Below are 19617 nucleotides of genomic sequence, written 5' to 3'. Positions count from 1 at the left end.
TTTTACAGGACTCCTTGAAAAGAGTCACACCCTTCAGACTTAGGGAGTCAAACTATAATTAAAGGTGAAACAGAACCCTTAAAAGAAAAGGGTTTAAAATATAAGAAAAATTTAAATTAAAAGTCACAGAAGACCTTGCCAAAAATATGGGTTTGGCCCAAGGATTCTAAAAGTGAATTAGTTAGCAACTCATGGAGATACTTATCAACTGTTAAATTAGAATATCCTGTTTAGAATATCAGTGCTTCAGACTGTGGAAGAGCACTAATCTCAGTGTGGTCTCACATTCCTGCCCAGAGAAAACGCACCTCAGGAAACTGGCTGCTACCAATTATTACCATCCTGCACATCAGTAAACTACATCTGAAAAAGTTACACTATGAAGCCAGGATCCTCTTGCCCTGTCTGGAACAGGGAAGGAAAAGATTCCCTACGTGATGTTTCCTCTGCTAGCAACACATTACTGACCACTGCTCTGTAATGATCTCTCAAGCATTCTTTTGAAGTACCTTTTGGCTTCTTCCGAGGCCTTGATGGCTTCTTTTCCTTTGGCTTCTGGCTTTTAACAGTCTTTTGCTTCCTCTTTTCCTCATCTGCTAAGACCTTCTCAAGCAGCTGGGCAAAGAATTCAAAATCAAAGGGCCGCTTTTCTTCTATCAGATTAAAGCAAAGAAATAGAAAAGATTTCAAAGTTGATAACTTTTCCAAGTTTCTGCTTTGTAAAATAATCAGTGGTACATGTTATGATATTAAAAAGTGAAGGTTATATAAATTTAAACAGAGAATTGTTTTTGAAAATACTTTGTGTATCACTTGAGCACGGACTAGAGTTGACATGTATGTGGATTATGGTAGCTTGGTTTTAAAAAACAAGTAGTAAAAAGCTTACAGTACTTAGTAGTTTAGAAAATTTAAGAAGTGACAAATACATGAATTGTACCATAGTATCAAATAATGTATTAACATGCTGCTCTAGGACTTATGTAGCTCATTCAAATAACACACAAAGCTTTTAAGGATTCTCAAAGCAGTTTACAAAAGGTAACTGTGCTAGAAATTCCCATGAATCAGAATAATATTCAACTGAATATATATGGAAAAGTTTATATTAATCTAATTTATCAGACATATAGAAAAGCCAGAAATTAAACCTAAAGATCTTTACTGTGAACCATGCTTTTTATAAAAACCTAAGATTCCCCAGCTTCTGAACTCACCTATGAGCAAAAACTTCTTAGAATTAATTCAAGCAAGGCAAAGCACAAAAATTACCATGAAAAAAGATGCCTACCATTTAATGACTCATTGTAGGGTGGGGTACATTTACTTTACTTACTGAAAGCTTTGTCTATCCTCCATCCATTAGCTTTTTCCTCACGTTTGAACTTGTTCTAAAAGCAAAGGTATATTTGTCTTTTTCAGTAAGCAAGAAATGCAACAGAGTATTGTACAAAATGGCAGATCAAGATAAACCTTCAATGCAACAAAATCTTCTACCAACTAAAGTTGATTAAAACTTACAAGCACACTCACAGAACACGTTTGTAATTAATTTTTAAATATAAACCCTGTCACCAATAGATATCACCAGTCATAATTTTTTATTATTTTCAACATTTTTGTCCTTATTTCCAATCTATGCAAGGTTTGAAATATCAAAGATTTTCCCAGCTGGATACCACGAAAGAGGCAACACAGAAGACCCTCACCAAATATCCACTTATGCTTAGCAGCATTTTTCAATTAAAATAAAACCGAGACAAACTGTGTCTAGATATGCTAGATTTACGAGACAATTTGATTGGAATTCAACCCAGCATATTAATGTTTCAGATACTTACTACCTCTTGGAAACAGGTATTAAAAAAGCATTGCTACAGAGCCAGTTAGCATCAAAATTATCAATACTAATAGGAAGCACAGGAATAGCAAATGAGAAACAGAAAAGTGAAAACAGACGTTTAATTGCTTTATTGAGTGTTTTAATTTTTACCTTAATTTCTGCTCTTGCTCTATGAGGAAACAGCCGTCCAATCAAGGAGAAGTCTGTTCCTACCATACTGATAGCTAAAAAGAACATGTCTGTTTCTGGAGCGGAGCGGGGCGGGGTGGGTGGGAGAGATAAACACACTTAAGTATTTAGTTAACCATTCTTCTTGCTATCTAAAATAAAAACACCTTTCAAACTTAATGCAATGAGATAGGTAACTTAATCCAATGAGATAGGAACTGCGGCTGCAAGTTCAGCTGGGCTGGAGTATGTGTGTTATTTTACTTAAGTACCTCTAATAACATCTGCTGAATGAACTATTAACAGAAAGAACTGTCTAATCTATTATAAAACTGCAGAATGTAAAATACGTTTTGTAAAGCTAGTAAATCAAAGCCAACCAACTCGAAATTGCCAATGTTCATTTTTATGAACACAACCACAAACAGAAATCAGAAAAAAGCATGTGTAAAAATACCATCTCCATTATTACTTGTTAACAGGAAAAGAGTGCATTCCAAAAGCAGCACAGTGAATTCTGAAGCTCATTTTTGCACCTACAGTTGTAAAAAAACATTTCCAATTGTGAAAAGTCTTGCGCAGTGTTGTCAGCCTAGAGATAATAATCAATTCACAGCAGGCATAATAAAAAAAAACAACCCACCCACTCATAAAAACACAGCTGTCCACGTACACTGAAATCAGCCCACACAGAGATGGCTTATAGAATTTATTCCTGCCCATGCTGGAAGAACAAAATAAAGAAGCTGTTAAGAAGTGCTAACTGTTCCATATAGAGCTCAAATATTTGGACACCAGAATCCAAAATTATGCTTTTGATAAGGCAGACTAGCATTTCCACAGCATCTAAACGTCCATGACAAAAAATTCATAGGTAGCCTGCATATCATAAGGCACTGGATTTTTTAAACATGCCAGTTTTCACAGTAGACATCAGAGCTCTGCTTGTTGTAAGAGTTTGGAGGGTTGAGACTACGTCACATGTAAGTAGATCCATTTACTTCACTGGAAATAAACATTCTTGAGTACAAAGCATAGATGGAAAACAGATTCTTCTGCAGACTAAAAACTTGAAACCAAAAATATACTCACCTTTATTTGACCATGGTTTTGTGTAAAAACTTTTCCTGAAGCTGGAATATGTAGTTGTAGAGCCACGCTCAAAGATGGGATCATTTTCTTCTACAACACATGGACCTTTTGTTCTTAGAACTTCTACAGTTAAACTGGAAAAGCAAACACACAAAGAGAGTCATCTGAAAATATTGCTAACAAGACACATAAATGTTTATAAGCCAGCTACTCAGTTTTTTCCTGCCATAAGTCAGAGTTTGTACTGTAATCAGGTGTAATAATTACATTAACATATATTTTAATGGGCGAATGCAGCAAGAAATCATTAACCTATTCAGCTTGTGCAAGTAAATTTGCTTTTCCCTTTTTATAAGGTACAGTACAGACAGACATAATTAAATACCTAAAAAAAAAGACTGTCTTTTTAACATTCAAGAAAATTATTTTGCAAAACCACAAGAGCCTCTCCATATTTTTTTACAATACTTTCAAATTCCTTTACCAGGACTGCTCTGGCCTTACACCTTGGCCTAAACCTCATGCTAATAATATGTCTGGGGAACTGAACAATTTGGTAATCTAATACTTTTAAAAAAAATCATATTCTAAGCAAAGTTACCGAAAACAGGCAGCTGAATAAAGCAGCAACATGCAAGATGCAAAGCTGGAGCAAATCATACTGACAATTGAATAACAGTAAGCAGACACATGCAACTGTGAGAAACAAAGAAGTTCACTAAACAGAAGACACTTGGAAGTTGGACAAACATTCAGCATTCATTCACTGTAACAAAATACATCATCTTCCTCTCTATCTGCTTCTCCGAAAACATTTCTCAAAGAAAATTTGCCACTACTGAGATGCACATAACTGCTGCTTATACTTTGCCATATATTTGCGCTGTTTCCTAAGTTAGGATAGCTCAACTCTCAACACATAAATACACTTACGTTTGTCCCTGTCCAAAGTTAACTGTTCTCTATTCACAAACTAAGCAGCAATGTAGTATATATTGTCCTTGAGTCAGGCACAGAATTTGTTACCTTTCTTCGTCCAGAATAATTGAACCATCTTCTGCTACTTTCACACGAGGAACTAGAAGTGGACCGTCCTGACTCTCCTCCCCATTCTCTGCTTCTTCCTCCTCATCTTCCTCTTCATGGTCAGGGGAACTTTTCTCTTCCTGTCTACAATTTTAAGAGACCAAGCAAAAAATAATACTTTTGTTAGTGTTTTGAATTGCTGCTCCGTATGCCAGACATTTGACAATTTAATGAACCACCCAGAAATGCAACCCACCAGCAAGTTAGTCAATACATAAACTCTGTAATCTGCTTTTCATTCTATCGTAAAATGGACAAATCCAAAAACATAATATTGAAAGCAAAATGCTCTTTAACCACCCTCCCCTCCCAAATTACAATTTGTTATAAATAAGGGCTGTGACATCGAAACAGTAAAAAAAAAACCTACACTGTTAGTATTACCACAGAAACATGTTTTTTTCCAACATCAGAAAACTTTGACTATAAGTACTTCCATCACCAAGACTTACTCTTTCATTTGACCCAGCGCAGAATTTTTTTCTGTTCTCTTTTCTTCTGCCAGTGAAGACCTAGAATTTTATAAAAAGCTAGAGATGAACGTTTGTACAGACACATTTCTGCTTCATTCCACAAAAACTGGTTTTAGTGGATAACGGACAAAGAAACACAAAGCTTTTTTTCAATTCTTAAGTCTAACTGAACAACCACCACTGCTTATACAAAAAAATGCAAAATTCATTAAGCAAGGACAAAAAAAAAAAAAAGATATTTCAAGCAGTAATCCATTGTAAGGGTACAGGGAATGTGAGAGCGTCTGGTTCATTACCTGCTTAAGGACTACTCAGTGTGAAAGAAAAAATAACAAGGAAAGTGATAAATAAAACACACAAGCACACAAACATTAACAAGCAGGTGATAACAGACAATAACAGAAAACTCATCTGCTACTGAGAGGAAGAAGAGGACTTGTATAGCTGTACTTATGTTTATGTGATTGGTTTTGGTAGTTGCAGGAAAAAGGCCCTGCTCTGCCTGTGGTAGTCTGTGCAGCCAGCTGTGTTAGTGTTCCCTGTGTATGTGCACCTCTGGGATGCTCACTCAGCCTTGCTACTGGCAAAACCTGTAAAGGGAACAGTAGCAGCTACATCCATCCAGCTGGAATGGAGAGACCTCCTGGGTCTTGCAGTGCGTTTTGCACTTCAGCACCTAGGAAGGAGAAATGCTTAGCTTCCTGTAGTCCACCAGATTTGGCAGGCAGTCATAACATCCTTAGCAGCCATAACTAAAAAATTTAACAGCAGCAAGTTAAAAAAAAAAAAAAAAAAGACTTTCTGTTATTCTGCATTTGTACAGATACAAATCAACACTAGGGACAGGTTCATGTTTTTGTATTTCAACAAGTACACTAATCTCCATTCTCATTTCCATATGAAGACTGAGTAGATGTGAAAATGTCTAGAAGCTTTTGTTACCATTCCAACAATACTGTATCTGTGCTAATACTCCAGATTTAAGAATTCTCCTTTTCACAATTATTAAATTGGTAGAAAAAGAGAAATCATTTCACCTAAGGGGAGAGAGAGAGAGTCATACTTACTTCATAGGATTGTTTTCTGGCAGATAGTATATCAAGTCTCTCATGGTCATTTTAGAACGATCTGGTGGAGAACGTCCTTCAATTATTGGAGGCCTGTGTTTCAACTGTTTCCATAAAAAATAATAAAAAAACCCAAACTTAAATTCACCCTGAAGGTACTTTATATTTCACAAATGAATATTTTTCTTTGTTTACAAAGTACCCCATTGGTTCCCCCCACCCTGTCCCCAACAACTGAAATAAGTTTATCTTAAAAGTGTCCCTTTGTCAGAAAGGACACGACAGACCCTTAAGTGATGTACCCCCTCAGAGAAATTCAATACTTGGCACAAGTAAAAGTGAAAAGTTATTCAAAATTACAGAACTCTGTCAACGATGAAGTTGAAAAAATGAGAGAAACTCCAAATCCCAAGCTTCTTACAGCACACTTCCCCATTGTATTACCAACTGTGAAACTTTTAAAATTGGAACGTTGACTCTAATATAATAGCAGGTTTCACGTCAAAAAGGCTTGTGGGTCTAATCAAATGAAAAGATATACAATTTCTCACAAAATCTGTATTATGAGGGAACACAGTGCTACTACTGCTCATAAACAGGCTAAACCCATACAGAGTCATGAGATATCACGGACTATTAGCAGTAAGCAGCTGAAGATCATCAGAAAACACTACTGCAAAGAGATAATGTATGTTAGGTGAATCACATGTCTTTGCCCTTCACACATCAGCACTGCCTAACACAGAGGCCTACCATCCGCTCTTTCTTCAGCTCTTCTTTAAGCATTTCTCTTAACTTCCGAGCTTTGAGGATCCTTTCACGGTCAGAACACATCCGTTTCTCTTTTATGGGAACAGGTTTCGTAGGTAGCTTTTCCTCTTGTGCTCCTGATCTTTCCTGTGTTGGCCTCTCCTTGAGTGGGGAGGGTACATTCTTTTGCAAGGTATCATCATTTTTTTGAGCAGCTACACCTACACTTTGCTCTTTGTTCACTGATTTTTTTAGTGGGGAAAACTGTGGCACTTGTGGCACAGGTGTTTTCTTTTCGGGCAGCATAGGAGACTTTAAGGAGCTTTCAACATTACTCTTCTCTGATGGAGAGGAATCCTTCTGAAATGAAGCAGTGCCATCAGGAGCCTGTGATGCTCGCCTCTGCGGTTTTGATGAACGCTGAGCAGATGAAGGTCCAGCTCTGGGTTTGACAAGATTGGGCATGGTGGAGATCCGTTTTCTTCTCTGCGTAGGCATCTCTGCAGGTTTACTAGCTTCTCCAGCATCATTTGAGCTATCAGCCTTGTCATCGCTGGAAAATTTAAGAGAGTATTCTGAAATACTTTACAGTGACAGATTTGTAACTCTTACTTTCCAGATATGTTTATGTGCCAATCAATATAAACATAGTGCTACAGAAAAATACAGTTATATACAAGAAGCCACACTAGAGCCAACCTGTAGCTGGTACTTTCTCATAAACTAATCTGCTATAAGAACTGGTATATTATTTTCTAATATTAATTACTATTAATTAATGTTACTGTTACAAGCTAGTTGACCAATAATGCTAAACTCACATGTTCCTTCCCCACCCCCCTCTTTTTTGGAAGGCTCTCTACTTTCACCTGAGAATACCAAACATCATAATAAAGCTTTATAAAAAAAACCCCACATAACATAGGTGACATATTACAAACATTTTAATAAAGCTATATGCAATAAGTAGTTTGATGATTTTTCTTACAATCAATCTGAACATTCCTCTTACACATTTGCAAGTAGATGATATGTAAACTGTGAATTCCAAAAAAACCTCAGCAGCACAAGTAGCCTTTTAGAGGATTTAAGTATTTTTTCCATCCCTTAGGCAGAAATAATTTTCAAATTGGTTGGCGAGCAAAAATGCCAACCGTTATTATCATCCTAAATGTGCAGATTCCTCCAGTGTTTGTCTCCGTGGCTGTTGCTCACAGTAAGACTGCAGCAGAATTACAACTGAGTCATAAAGAGTTTTTTTTAATTTTACATTGGAACTATGCCTTGTTTCTGTACATAAGGACAACCACACCCATGGTTCATTTAGCCATCTTCAAAAACAGTCAGAAGCAAATGCCTTTGTAGGAATATAAGAAAAGCATAAATATACAGTGAAACGTTTCCAAATCCTCTCCAGCTACTATCTGACTCAGGCAAATGCTGCACATGATGTTTTTGTATTTAACAGCCCCAGCAGACTTTTCTGAACCAATTTGTCCCACACTGTGAGTTCATATACGTTTTTAGTATACATAACATCCCTCAGCAAGGAGTTCAGCAGCCTTACTACATGGTGCCTGTCTGCGTGTTTTGAATGAGATCCTTGAAAGTTCCATTCAACATCCTCTGGTTTTTGCACAGCAAGAGACAGTGGAAAGTAATTCTTCCTTCATCTTCTCCATACCAGCTATGTTTTGTGGAGTTTTTAATCAGAATGCCACACCAGATTTCTGAACAGTTAAATGTAATTTAGCAGAAACTGTATTTAAAAAAAAAATATCTTATGCTCAGAGAATTTTTCACGTCCCTGATAATCAACAAAACCATTCAGCATTTAGAAAACGAAATAAAGGAAAGTAACTGACACTAGAGATACAGGTTTGAGCAGCTATGAAGGAATGCCCTTAGGTTGGAAGGATAAATACGCAAGATATTTTCACATTTGCCTTTACTTTTCTTGCAGACCACACAACAAACACATTGTGCTGCATGTCACCAATTACTGCACTCAGGAAATTAAATTGTGTGACTTCCCCCAAATCCACTCTTCCTGAATCTTCAGAGACACCCAGGCAGCCAATCTTCAAGATGCATCATCTAGAGAGACAGCTCTCCAAGAAGCTAATACTGCGTACACTGCAATAAATCCCTAGGCCTGCTCTCTCCTATTTGGTTGCCGTACACCTTCAAAAGCAACCAAAAACTTTAAGAACCAGCTATTCAGTAGAATTTAGGGTGACCAAACAGGGGCAAGAAGGGAGCAGCTGTCACCTGTGCCTCTTCTACTTGCTCCCACGACTAAAAGTTCCCCTGAGAGTATCCCAGCAGTTTTAGGTTGCATACTACCTTCTCCCTCCAGCTGAGCTGTGGAACCCACCACAGCACTCCAGCAGTCCATGTGTCTCTTCTAATAAGTGCATCATTTTCCAAACCTCTGCTTCTCCAAAGAAGCTCTTTCCTAGCCACTTCCCACACATTTCACTGTGTTGGCAAACTGTGAGGTCTGTACGCTACATTCAACATGAACAACTTCCATCACAAACAGTCTTAAATTTCTTACAACTGCTCTACTTTTTCTTTAAAACAGCAGGATGTGGTTTTGTGGATTTGTTCACTTGGATATTTTCCGCATTTATTGAGGAAAATATTTTATGAGCCTGTTACTTATATGGCAAAGGTCTATTTTTCAAGCCACATGAATAGATTCCTTAGAAAATTCTCCCTTTTGGAACGGCATTGGTGTCTAGTTTTGAAACTTACAATTAGATTACACTGAAGCACCCATTAAATTACAAACACAAAAATCTTTAATAAATCTGCTGAATCAGCAACAGTACCACATAATTTTAAAATAGCAACTATATCTTCATTTAAGAAAAAAGTTCTGGATAACAAAAGATCCAGTAACCTGATCTCCGTAACACATAAATTTTATAAATAAAATTTGAAAGAAAAATATCCTTACACCACATTGCAAAACAAGTTTTAAGTAAAAAAAGATGGAAGATACAAGTTGAATAAAAGGCAGCATGGGTTTACCAAAGACATGTCATGCCAACTAGTCCGATACCTGAATTTCTAGCCACAGGAAACAGAAGACTGTAAGACAACCATGTATTATGCCACAAAAGACAAGTTTCAACTAAAAGAATACGGGTATTCATGCAAGATGCAAAACCAACTAGTTAAAAGAAGGAAGAAAGTTGTTCTGAAGAGCAATTATCAGACTGGGGAAATGTCCTGAAGAACTGGTCTCTACTGCTTTTGGCGGGAATAGAGTTAATTTTCTTCACAGTAGCTCATATGTTTCAGATGTGGGACCAAAACAGCGTAGACAGCACACCCATGTTTCAGTTATTGCTGAGTAGTGCTTACACAGCATCAAGGCCTTTTCTTACACCACCCTGTCAGTGAGTAGCCTGGGGGTGCACAAGAAGCTGGGAGGGGACACAGCTGGGACAGCCGACCCCAACTGACCAAAGGGATATCCCATACCACCTGGTGTCGTGCCTAGCAGTAAAAGCTGGGGGAAGAAGGAAGAAAGGAGGACATTTGGAGTGATGGCGTTTGTCTCCCCAAGTAACCGTTATATGTGATGGAGCCCTGCTTTCCTGGAGATGGCTGAACACCTGCCTGCCGATGGGAAGGGGTGAAGGCATTCCTTGTTTTGCTTTGCTTGCACGCGTGGCTTTTGCTTTACCTATTAAGCTGTCTTTATCTCAACCCACGAGTTTTCTCACTTTTACTCTTCTGATTCTCTCCACCCCCCCATCCCACTGTGGGGGGGACAGGGATGGGACAGGGACGAGCAGGCAGCTGCGTGGGGCTCAGCAGCCAGCCGGGGTTAACCCACAACAGGGAGGTCCTGAAGGACTGGTCCTAGGACCAGCCTTATCATGCATTTCCATTACAATGAAAAGCACTTAGAAAATTAAACAATCAAAAAAGAAAAAGCCAGAAAGTTCTTCCTCACTAATGCACGAAGAAATGACTACAAAACAGGAAGCGCTGTAAGAATGCAAAATCAAAGTCATTCAGTTATGCAGCGCAAAGAATTTTTGCTGTACACAGCAAACTGGAGCTCCCTGCTGCTGCAGTGCCAGAAAAACTGAGTATCGGACCACACTAGGCCCCTCCTTTGCAGTCTTAACTTATATACTATTTCAAGCACCTGCAGTGCAACCGCAGTAAACAAATGCCGGTTTTGCTTAGGTTGCAAATGCGTCAAACGCCCACAAGTCGTTGTCCCATTGCCACATACACCACTTTCACTAGGCACCGACCGGAGGGCAGTGCAGCAGCTCTGCTTCAGGAGGTCTTCAAGATGAGACAACTCCAAACCAAAGCAGGGACACCCAGGAGGTGACAGGCTGTGACAACACGCGTTACTGGAGAGCCCGGCACCACTACATCCCCAGGGGCTACTGAAGGGCGGCGGGCGCCCGTCCCACTCCCGGGGATCCGCGGCCAGGCGGTGGCAGAGGCCCACGCAAGACCCCGCCGGGGGAGCCCCGCGGCACGGCCCACCCCCCTCCCCACACCCTGGGTTGCCCGCGGGGCCTCGGTAGGACTCACCTCTCGGCCTGCCGCGCGGCCGGGGGGGGCTCGGCCGCCGCTCCCGCCGCAGCCTCCGCTCTGGCAGCCGCCGGGGAGCCCGAGCCCTGAGGCTCCGGGTCCGCCGCGCCGCCGGCGCCCCTGCCCGCGGGTCGCACGTTGGGCCGCACATTGAGGCGGGCCCGGCGGAACATGGCGCCGGCGGCTCGCTCCGAACACTCGGCAGAGACAGGCACGCACGAACGCGCCCGCCCGCCCGCGAGCTCGGCGTCAGCGACGCGCGGCCCGGTAACGCCGGGAGCTCTGTTGCCTCACGGCATGTCACCCGCCTCCGCGCCCGGCGCGCCCCGCAACGTCATCAGCGCGCGGCGGCAGGAAGAGGAGGGGCGAGAGGGGGCACCGCCCGCCCCGCGCGGGCCTAGGGGGAAGGGGGCAGAGGGGGCGGACGGGCGGGGGAGCCTGCGCGGGAGAGCGGACAACCGGCGGGAGTGCGGCGCCGAAACGGCCGCTAGTGCCGCAGCAGGCCAACAGCCGTCTCTCCTCCTTCGTTCAGACACCCCCTAAACAGCCTCCCAGGCGTTAGTTTTGCCCGCGACGGTGGATTTGGAAGGGTCGGGGAGGCTCCTGCCGTCGGCAGAGCGTTTTCCTGCGGGAGGGCTTGGGCCGTACTGAAACTAGAGCGCCCCCGGGTGGGAAAAGCGCGCCTCCGCTCTCCGTGTGGAAAGCTAGGCGGGGCAACTAGTGCCCCGAGAAGGCGGCAAAGCAAGCGGCTTGGGTTTCTCTCACGTCCCGCGGTGATTTTGGCTGGCAGCGGTCGGTAGTGGTTTCTTTTCCCGCTCGATTGTCCGACCAGAAGCCCCGTGCTCTTGCGCGAGGGTGTTTCGAAAACGTGTTTCCCTCCAGTCGCGTAAATACAGCCTCCTTTGAAATCTCCCGCTCCTGCCCGGAGCTCAGCCAGCTCGTCGCGTTGCCGCCGCTACCTGCTCCGGCACCGAGCGTGCCCGCCTCCCCGCCACTTCTCGGGAGCTCGACTCTCCCGACCCCCCCCCCGTCGGGAACGCCACGCCCATCACGCGCAGCATCCCTTCGGCACCTACACGGAAACGCTCGCGGCTGGAGCGGCGAACCCGAACGCCGCTGCCTGTGGCAGCAGCCCTGTGTCCCCCCGCCCCCACGGGGCGGGCGGGGGGGGGGGGGGGAGGCGCCCTCGCCCCGCAACGGTCGCCGCGCCTGCCGCCGGCCACGCCCTGCCAGCCGCGCGGCGGCAGCGCGCAGCCCGCTGGTTGGGCGAGGCATTTGGGCGGTGTGCCGCCTCCCGCGCGCCGCGGTGACGTTGCGGGGGCCGGTGAGGTCTTATACGGGGCGTCAGCGGCGGGCGGGGAGGTAGAGGGTTCTGGCAGCCGCAGGGGTGTGTCTGCTGCTGGCGGCGGCGGCGGCAGTGGTGCTGCGTGGCCTGAGCGTCTCGCGATGACCCGTGAGTGCCGGCAGCCCTCGGGGGGGGCTGCTCGGGGGCTCTCTCGGGGAGCGGAGCGGGCGGTGGGCCTGCGGCCGCTCCACCGGGACGGCCGCGGGCCGGTCGGCTCCAGGCCAGCGGAGAAGCGCGGCCTGGGCGCGACGCCGAAGGCAGCCCGGCGGTCGGGGCGGGGGTCGGGTCTTGGTCCTTGTGGTCGTGGCGTCCCGGTGGCGGAATCCCGCGGTGAGCGCGGGGGCTGAGGCTTCCCACGTCCTGCCGCCGTCCTAGGCTTGAAGCAAAAGCATCCTCACCCCATTCCCCTGGCGTAGCTGTATTGGGTGGCGGGGAGGAGGAAGAAAGATGGTCATCTGCGAGAACAGCAGTAACGCTGGGTTGCAGTCCTGGCTGCTGTCCGGTCTGGAAATAAGGGGCCTGTATATCGCTAACGAATAATTAATACTACGTTGCTTAAATGGTGGTTGTTAAGGCTGTCGTTGAAAGGGCAACAGGACTTGCTAATCATCACCTCATTCAAAAGTAACGTTGGTATATCTACTCTAAAATGGCGGACAACTGTGAACCAAACCTAGAATACTCCGGCTCACCTAACCGGCGGGGCTGCTGTTTTGGCTTCTGCGTATTATGCTTGGCGATAGAGAAACTGCCTGTGTTTAACTGCTTTTATGTTCACGCTTATGTACCTTCGAAGTCACTGTACTGCCAGAAGTGCAGATGGAGACCTGGATAGTAAACAGTTTGTGCACAGATCAGATCTTGAATGTGAGGAAGAGGCAGGTTTATGGCTTTTGTTGATTTCCCACACCCCCCCTGCTCTGCATGATGCTAAAATAAACATAGCTTAAGGTTAAAAAGAGGTACAGCATCCCACACCTGAACATAGCAGAATCATAACATTTCATTTTCGGATGATGTAGTTTTAATACAGTATTTGAAATACTAGAAGTGTAGAAGCTGTGGTGTGCTACCATACAGTCTAGTCTTAGCTTTAGTATGTGTGAGTTCAGCGCTTTGTTATCAATCACAGCTGGGCTAGACCCTGTGATTTCAAATGGATGTATAGTAAAATAGAATAAGAATGGATTGCTTATTAACAACTACTTGCTGTGCCTTCAAGCTCATAAATTCATGGTACTTGTTGCACTGCCAAGTTCAGGGTACCTGAAGACTGAATAAATTTGTGAAGATGGTGATGACTGGATGAATTGGAGGAGGGTTTTGTTGCTTGTCTTCCATTATTGCCTTGTGCTTGCATCAAAACTGCTCTTCTTACTTTTGCATTCTATTTTTGGGACATGGCGGCAGGCACTTTTCTTCTGCTTTAAGTTCTGACATGTGATTAGATCCTTTGCTGCTCAGAAAGAACTCCAGGGATGATGACCTTGGTAGCCAATCCTTACTGCCACTCTCTTTGACCTCCTTACAGTAGAGATGATTACTATTTGTTCCAGTGCTATTCAGAGGTCTTTTACTTATCTTTCTCTTCAAGAATAGCTGGATCTTGGAGTTGGAAGAGCAGGGACAGATTGCACTAAGGCATATGTCTTGAAGAGGCAGGCAGGGATGGGGGTGCTCAAGCATAGGTATAAGCAGGGAGGGTGTATTGGCCTTTATGTGGCAGTTCATGCTTGAATTTCACGTTACAGGAAGCTGAATTGTCTTCTGTCAGGACTGGACCACACTTCATGGAAGATTTAGGTTGATGTTACAGAATGTAGAAAACAGCACCGTCTCCCTTGGAGCTAGGGATACTCATGCAGCATCCCAGGTGAAGTACTGGGGCCAAACAGTCCTTGGCAATGTTTACTTGGAAGCAGGGATGGTACAAGTAAGTTTCTTTTCAAATAGTTGTTTGGCTCTGTATGCCTTGTGTGCACACTGTATTGCTCTACTTTTCTACCTGCTCTGCTTTGCTGTGCAGAAGTGGCAGCCAAGCTTTTCAGTGATGCCATTCAGTTTGGTTCTTTAAGTTTACAATCTTACTATGTGTATGGAGTAACTCTGCAGGCACCCGGCACAGTGTTTGCTTGGAAAGGAAGGAAGTGCATAAGGTTAAGGGTGGAGGATAACTGCTATATGAATTCTGACTATAGCAGTGTGTTTTGACTTTCTGCATCTTTTTCTTCATGATAAAAGAAGCTACTTCATTTCTTTAAGCACCGCAGAAGAGCTGTTTCATTGCTGCTAACTTGTTCATATGATACTCGTGCTTCCTGAGCACCACAAAACTCAAGAACCATTTATAGCTTGGAATGTATCATCTGCTCATGAGTCATCAAGTTCTAATCAACACCAGTACTGCCAGAGACAGACAGCTGGTTTACTTCAGTTTCTGAACAAATAGTGGCCCTTCTTCTACATGGACTTTGGGGACAGGATCTCACTGAATGCTAGTGAGGAAGATGGAGCAGGAGTTCTCTTAGCTTTTTCAAAAGGTGGTACTTGATGTCCTGTCACAGATGAAGTATATCTTCCAAGGCAGGAGCAAGCCCTCAGGAAGCAGCAGTCATAATATGCTGTTTTCGTTTGGGCTTCTGGCACCTCTTGCCAGACAGTACACGTACTGGTGTGAAGAATGTACAGAACCCCTGTTTCTGCAGGGCTGCTCTTTTCTACTTGTTGACATGGCAGGTACCTTTATCAGCTCAGAAACGGGGTGAGTACAAAGCTGTGGATCGTATCAACAGGTTGCTGTTTAAAATTGACCTAGTCCTAAACTGCTTCCATATACCTGAAATTACAGGCACCTGAAGATTGGAGAGATCTCTGTGTTCGAGATTGAAAGATGACGACATAGGTAGTCTTAAGACTGGAGAGAGACTGAAAAGAGGCACAACAGAAATTATGGGGAGATGGAGCTTTCATTTTTGAGCATAGAAAAATGTGATCATGTTTGTTCAACAGCACAAGTGTTTATGCCTAGCATATCTGGAACACTCTGAGTCCAAAAGAAGCAGGGCAAGAAGAAATACCAAGCAAGTGAACCAGCTCTGGCAGGTTCGAGCAGACTAGAACTGCCGTAAGGAGGTGCATACTAAGGAAAGATTGTCAGCTAATGCAGAAGAGCTTGTAATTGTGATAGCTGTGGCCGTTGCCTGGAAGACCCTGAGTATTTAGATGGAGAGTTGCATTTGCTCTGAGCAGCAGTTGTGTTGTGCTGGTTTTGATGTCATGCGTTCAGGAATGTTGTCTGATCAAAAAGATTGCATAGCTAACTTGGCAGCAGTTCAGGGGATTGGTAGTCCTGGCTGTTCCCTGAAGGTGTCCTCTATACTGGCAACAGTGATGTGTTTTTGTGTCTTTATATATATATATATATTTTATATATATATATATAATGTTTCTCTTTTGTTGAAAGTGAGGCTAAGCACTTGCTAAGGCCATGCTTAAGTGCTGCGCTTGATTTCAAATAAAAAAGTCTTTTGAGGTCACCTCTTTAATAGTATTTGAGTGTAATTAATTGAATGGACTAACAGTCCGTCACAAGGAAAGTAGGTAGAACAACTGTAACTGTGCCCTTGCTGCCAAGTTAAGGGAACACCTACATAGGGAAACTCATAAAATGAGGAAGATTGAAAAAAACAGACGTTGGTTTACAATGAAATCTAAAAAGCATGCATGGGAAAGAAAGCTGTGAACAGAAGCCCGTAATAGTGCATGGAAGGAACCTTGCCAAATGCTTGTTTGCTAATTCCTTCAATGGCATGAAAATACCGTCGCATGTGAACAGCATTAGGGTTGTCCACCCTGTGCAGGGACATATGCACACACCTGTTTTGGGAAAGTGGTAAGTCGTTTTATTCTGAACATGGTGTCTTGATGAAGAACTGGAGTTTTGGTTATGTGTTAACTTCAGCTTTGTCAGCCCCACTTCTTTTGCGGGGGGCTCTGTGGTATATGGTAGGTAAACAAAATCTTGGGCTGAAGCTCCATAGCTGCTGTAGCCTTACACTGCATACATGTCAGCTGCCTTGGGGCAAAAACGAATTAAACCTACATACAGCTGCTCGTGTACTATGTGTTCTTCTCTGCTTTCATGGTTCCCAGAGTAAGGCAACTTTAGCATTTGATAGCGTTAGCTGAGCTTCTGGGGCATGAGTGCACAATAATACATTATGAATCCTGTGTTAAATAGTTTTGGGGGCTTTATCCAGTAAAAAGTAAAGCCCAAGTTCCCATATGTATCAACTATACTGGTCATCTTCTAAGTGGCATCTGCAGAAGTGTATCCTTTCTACAAATACATGTAAGGGCCCTAACTGCTATTACTAAGTACAAGCAAGGCTTAAAAAGTTCATGGTGCTTGACCATGGGATGTGATGGAATCCGTCGGTGATTTTGCATGACAGTACTACAGACTGAAAGCAGGTGGATGTTTCTGGATTCCAAATACTTACAGCCATTTGCTTTTGATTTCTTAAAGAGCCTTGGGAAGAGCTTGAGGAATTTTATAAACTCTCAGTCTGACCTCATTTTAATGCTGTTCTTTCCGTCTAAAATTAATTTGTAAGCTATATTGGATGCCGGAATCTGTTTGAGATAGAGAGGATGGCTCCTCTTTGGATGAGTTACTGTCTTCATTTTGCCCGGGCTATTGATGGGAAGGTCGGCCTTCAGTCTTTTATGGGAAACTGCATTGCGTTTCCCATGGATTTTGGTCATCTCTTGGACATGACCTGTAGAAATGTAAATGTGAGAACTCACAGGCTTTCACGCCTCCCATTGTGCACTGAAGGGGGAGACTGTGATGGAAGATACTGCCATCTACAGCAGATACTGCAGTGCCAACTCTACAGATTGAGCCAAACCTTACCACCTTTATAATAGACTTCTACACAGGCAAACTGTGGGGGGGGGGGAAAGTAGTAGTACCTGTATAAACTGTGTATTACCTTGCAGGTGGGAACCAGCGTGAACTTGCCCGCCAAAAGAACCTGAAGAAGACTCAGGAGACCCACAAAGGGAAAAGGAAAGAGGATAGCTTGTCTGCTTCTCAGAGAAAACAGAGGTAAAATCTAGTACAGTTGAGTGAAATGGTTGGGCAAAATAGGAGGGGAAAATGGGTCAGAAAGAATCCAGTGTCTTGGCTGAAACAGCATTTAAGTACTTTGCCTTGATTCACAGTCCATTCACATGCCAGAGCATAAACCGTGGATGTAGGTTTTACTGTGTCTGCTGTTAAACAGATATATCTTTGGTAAGACCTGTAAAGCTTTTACTTCTTTTGAGCAGCTTTTTGCCTGGTATGAACAGGAAAAGATTGTGTAATACTTTCTTGAAGATGTTTGATCCATTGTGTCCTTTACTTCTAAAACTAAAAGAATTATATAAGGTCTACTAATCAAGTAACTTGTCTACCTCATGGGGTACTGTACTGAAAAAAAAGGATAATAGAAACAGTGTGCTCATGGCTAACTGAGAAGTTTTTATACTAATCTTTTTCCCTTCTTGAAATGGGGGTTGCTGAAGGGCAAAAACAAGGTGGAGGAGACTCTACTTAGAAAAGCAGCGAGCCAGTATCTGAAATCCAACTTTTTTTTCTTCACAGAGACTCTGAAATTATGCAGCAAAAACAAAAAGCGGCTAATGAAAGGAAGTCTCTGCAGGCAGGAGCAAAATGAGCTGCCTGTATGGAGAAGATAAAAGTGCACCAGTGAAGCCGAAGGGCCTAGAAGATCATTCATAAAAGTGTCCAGCCATTAAATGATTAAATGTCTATCTTGCGGAGTTGTTCAACTAGCAGTAGTTTAGAGTATTTTCTGGTTAGCATAGGCTTAGTTGTCTGGAGTGCTGTTTCAAAACTGACTACACTCTTCTGCATGCATATGAATAAAAGTACCAAGCAATAGCTTTACTCCAGCTTTTGCTGTATTTGTTGGTTTCACTTAATGGTTTCGGTAACAATGAATTTCTGAATCTACAGTAGACCAGATTTTCTTGTCTTAATTCTTGAAGTACGGCTTCATTCAGAATGGAACACACTTGTAAAATGTGCTTAACCTTACAGAGGTCTGAACTGTAAATCTCATCTTAAAGTATTTTTACAATAAAATGTTGCATGAAGTACTGTCTAATCTGAAATGGTTATGCTTGATAATCAGTTGATTTATAAGAAGTTACCAAGAACACGAAGAGTAGATAGAATTGTGGAGAAATGCAATATAAGTAGTAAGTATAAATAAAATTTATATTATAAGAAATGCGTATTATAAGCGGTATAATATGCCGTGGTAAGTCTGCACTATAGAAAAAGATGCCTATCGAGTTGCAGACTTCGTTGATGTACGTGACTGTGAATCTACTGCCGATACTAGCTTCAGAGAAGCTGCAGGCTTGAAGTTAATGAGTTGCAGATGTAAGCAGATGTTGAAATTGCTGCATCACTAAAATGATTTAAAATTGCTGCTTAAACTAGCCTCAAGAATAAAACTTGGTATGAGAAAACACAGCACTGGCTTTACAGACACACACTTGAGCGTGTTGAGTACTGACTGAGGTGAAACCGGTTTACATCTCCGGAAGGAGAGAACTTGGAGCTTATACAGGCAAAGGCTTCAAATGGATCAAAGCGCATTCATTGTTAGCAGGTCCCTGGCGCAGCCTGAGGCGGGTTTGAAGGAAAACGTAACTGGTTTTGGCAATGCCGAATCTGCAGTTGGTGGGAAATGAAGCGGGTTTTTTTTTGCTTGCTCTTAGTTGGCTCGGTCTTGGTTCCCGCTCTCAAGTTTGTCAGGCTTTTCAAGGTGGGTTTCACGGGTGTGAGCCCAGGGCGCTTGCACCCAGTTCAGCCAAACTCCTTCGGGACGGGGCAGTGCGTCCTGACCGACGCGGACTGCTAAAACTGAAGCTGGGCGGCGTTCTGCGCGGCGCCTCGGATGCGGTACCGTCAAATACGCTACCCAGCACGGCGGAGGGGACGAGCTCTACGGGAGAGCCGGTCCCCTCCCGGTGACCCGAAGGAAGACCCGAGGCCGAACCCCGCCGGTGCGGGCCCTGGCGGGCGCCCTTCCTCCGGGACGGGGCGGGGCGGGCAGCCGGGGCCCGCCGCCACCGACAACGAGGCGGGGCCGCGGCGCGCCGGAAGTGGCGAGTGCGGCGCGTGCGCAGCGGGCG

The 19617-nt window shown here is 43.6% G+C and overlaps 2 protein-coding genes across 8 annotated transcripts in view; one reads left to right on the top strand and one right to left on the bottom strand.

The window, feature by feature from the left end:
- The window catches only part of BDP1 (BDP1 general transcription factor IIIB subunit), a 57894-nt gene extending 46622 nt beyond the window's left edge, over positions 1-11272 (bottom strand). For all 6 annotated transcript variants that reach the window (XM_076362973.1, XM_076362977.1, XM_076362975.1 and 3 more), the window contains exons 1-9: positions 11055-11272; positions 6483-7032; positions 5730-5833; positions 4642-4701; positions 4130-4273; positions 3104-3237; positions 1994-2088; positions 1337-1391; positions 510-653 (exon numbers count right to left, since the gene is read on the bottom strand). In XM_076362973.1, the coding sequence (XP_076219088.1) occupies positions 510-653; positions 1337-1391; positions 1994-2088; positions 3104-3237; positions 4130-4273; positions 4642-4701; positions 5730-5833; positions 6483-7032; positions 11055-11227 (1459 nt within the window). In that variant the 5' untranslated portion in view covers positions 11228-11272. The remainder of the gene's footprint in view (positions 1-509; positions 654-1336; positions 1392-1993; positions 2089-3103; positions 3238-4129; positions 4274-4641; positions 4702-5729; positions 5834-6482; positions 7033-11054) is intronic.
- Positions 11273-12397: 1125 nt separating this feature from the next.
- SERF1B (small EDRK-rich factor 1B) lies at positions 12398-18571 on the top strand. 2 transcript variants are annotated; one of them, XM_076361883.1, is made up of 3 exons: positions 12398-12507; positions 17404-17512; positions 18053-18571. In XM_076361883.1, the coding sequence occupies exons 1-3, from the start codon at positions 12501-12503 to the stop codon at positions 18123-18125; spliced, it is 189 nt and encodes a 62-aa protein (XP_076217998.1). In that variant the 5' UTR covers positions 12398-12500; the 3' UTR covers positions 18126-18571. The 2 variants fall into 2 exon arrangements, with proteins under 2 accessions (XP_076217998.1, XP_076217999.1); XM_076361884.1 differs by lacking the exon at positions 12398-12507 and adding an exon at positions 14801-14939.
- The last annotated feature ends 1046 nt before the right edge of the window (positions 18572-19617 follow it).

Source organism: Aptenodytes patagonicus, chromosome Z (assembly GCF_965638725.1).
Source record: "Aptenodytes patagonicus chromosome Z, bAptPat1.pri.cur, whole genome shotgun sequence".
Taxonomy (NCBI): domain Eukaryota; kingdom Metazoa; phylum Chordata; class Aves; order Sphenisciformes; family Spheniscidae; genus Aptenodytes; species Aptenodytes patagonicus.
Note: the sequence above shows the minus strand (reverse complement) of the source record. Positions and strands in the feature narration are given on the sequence as shown.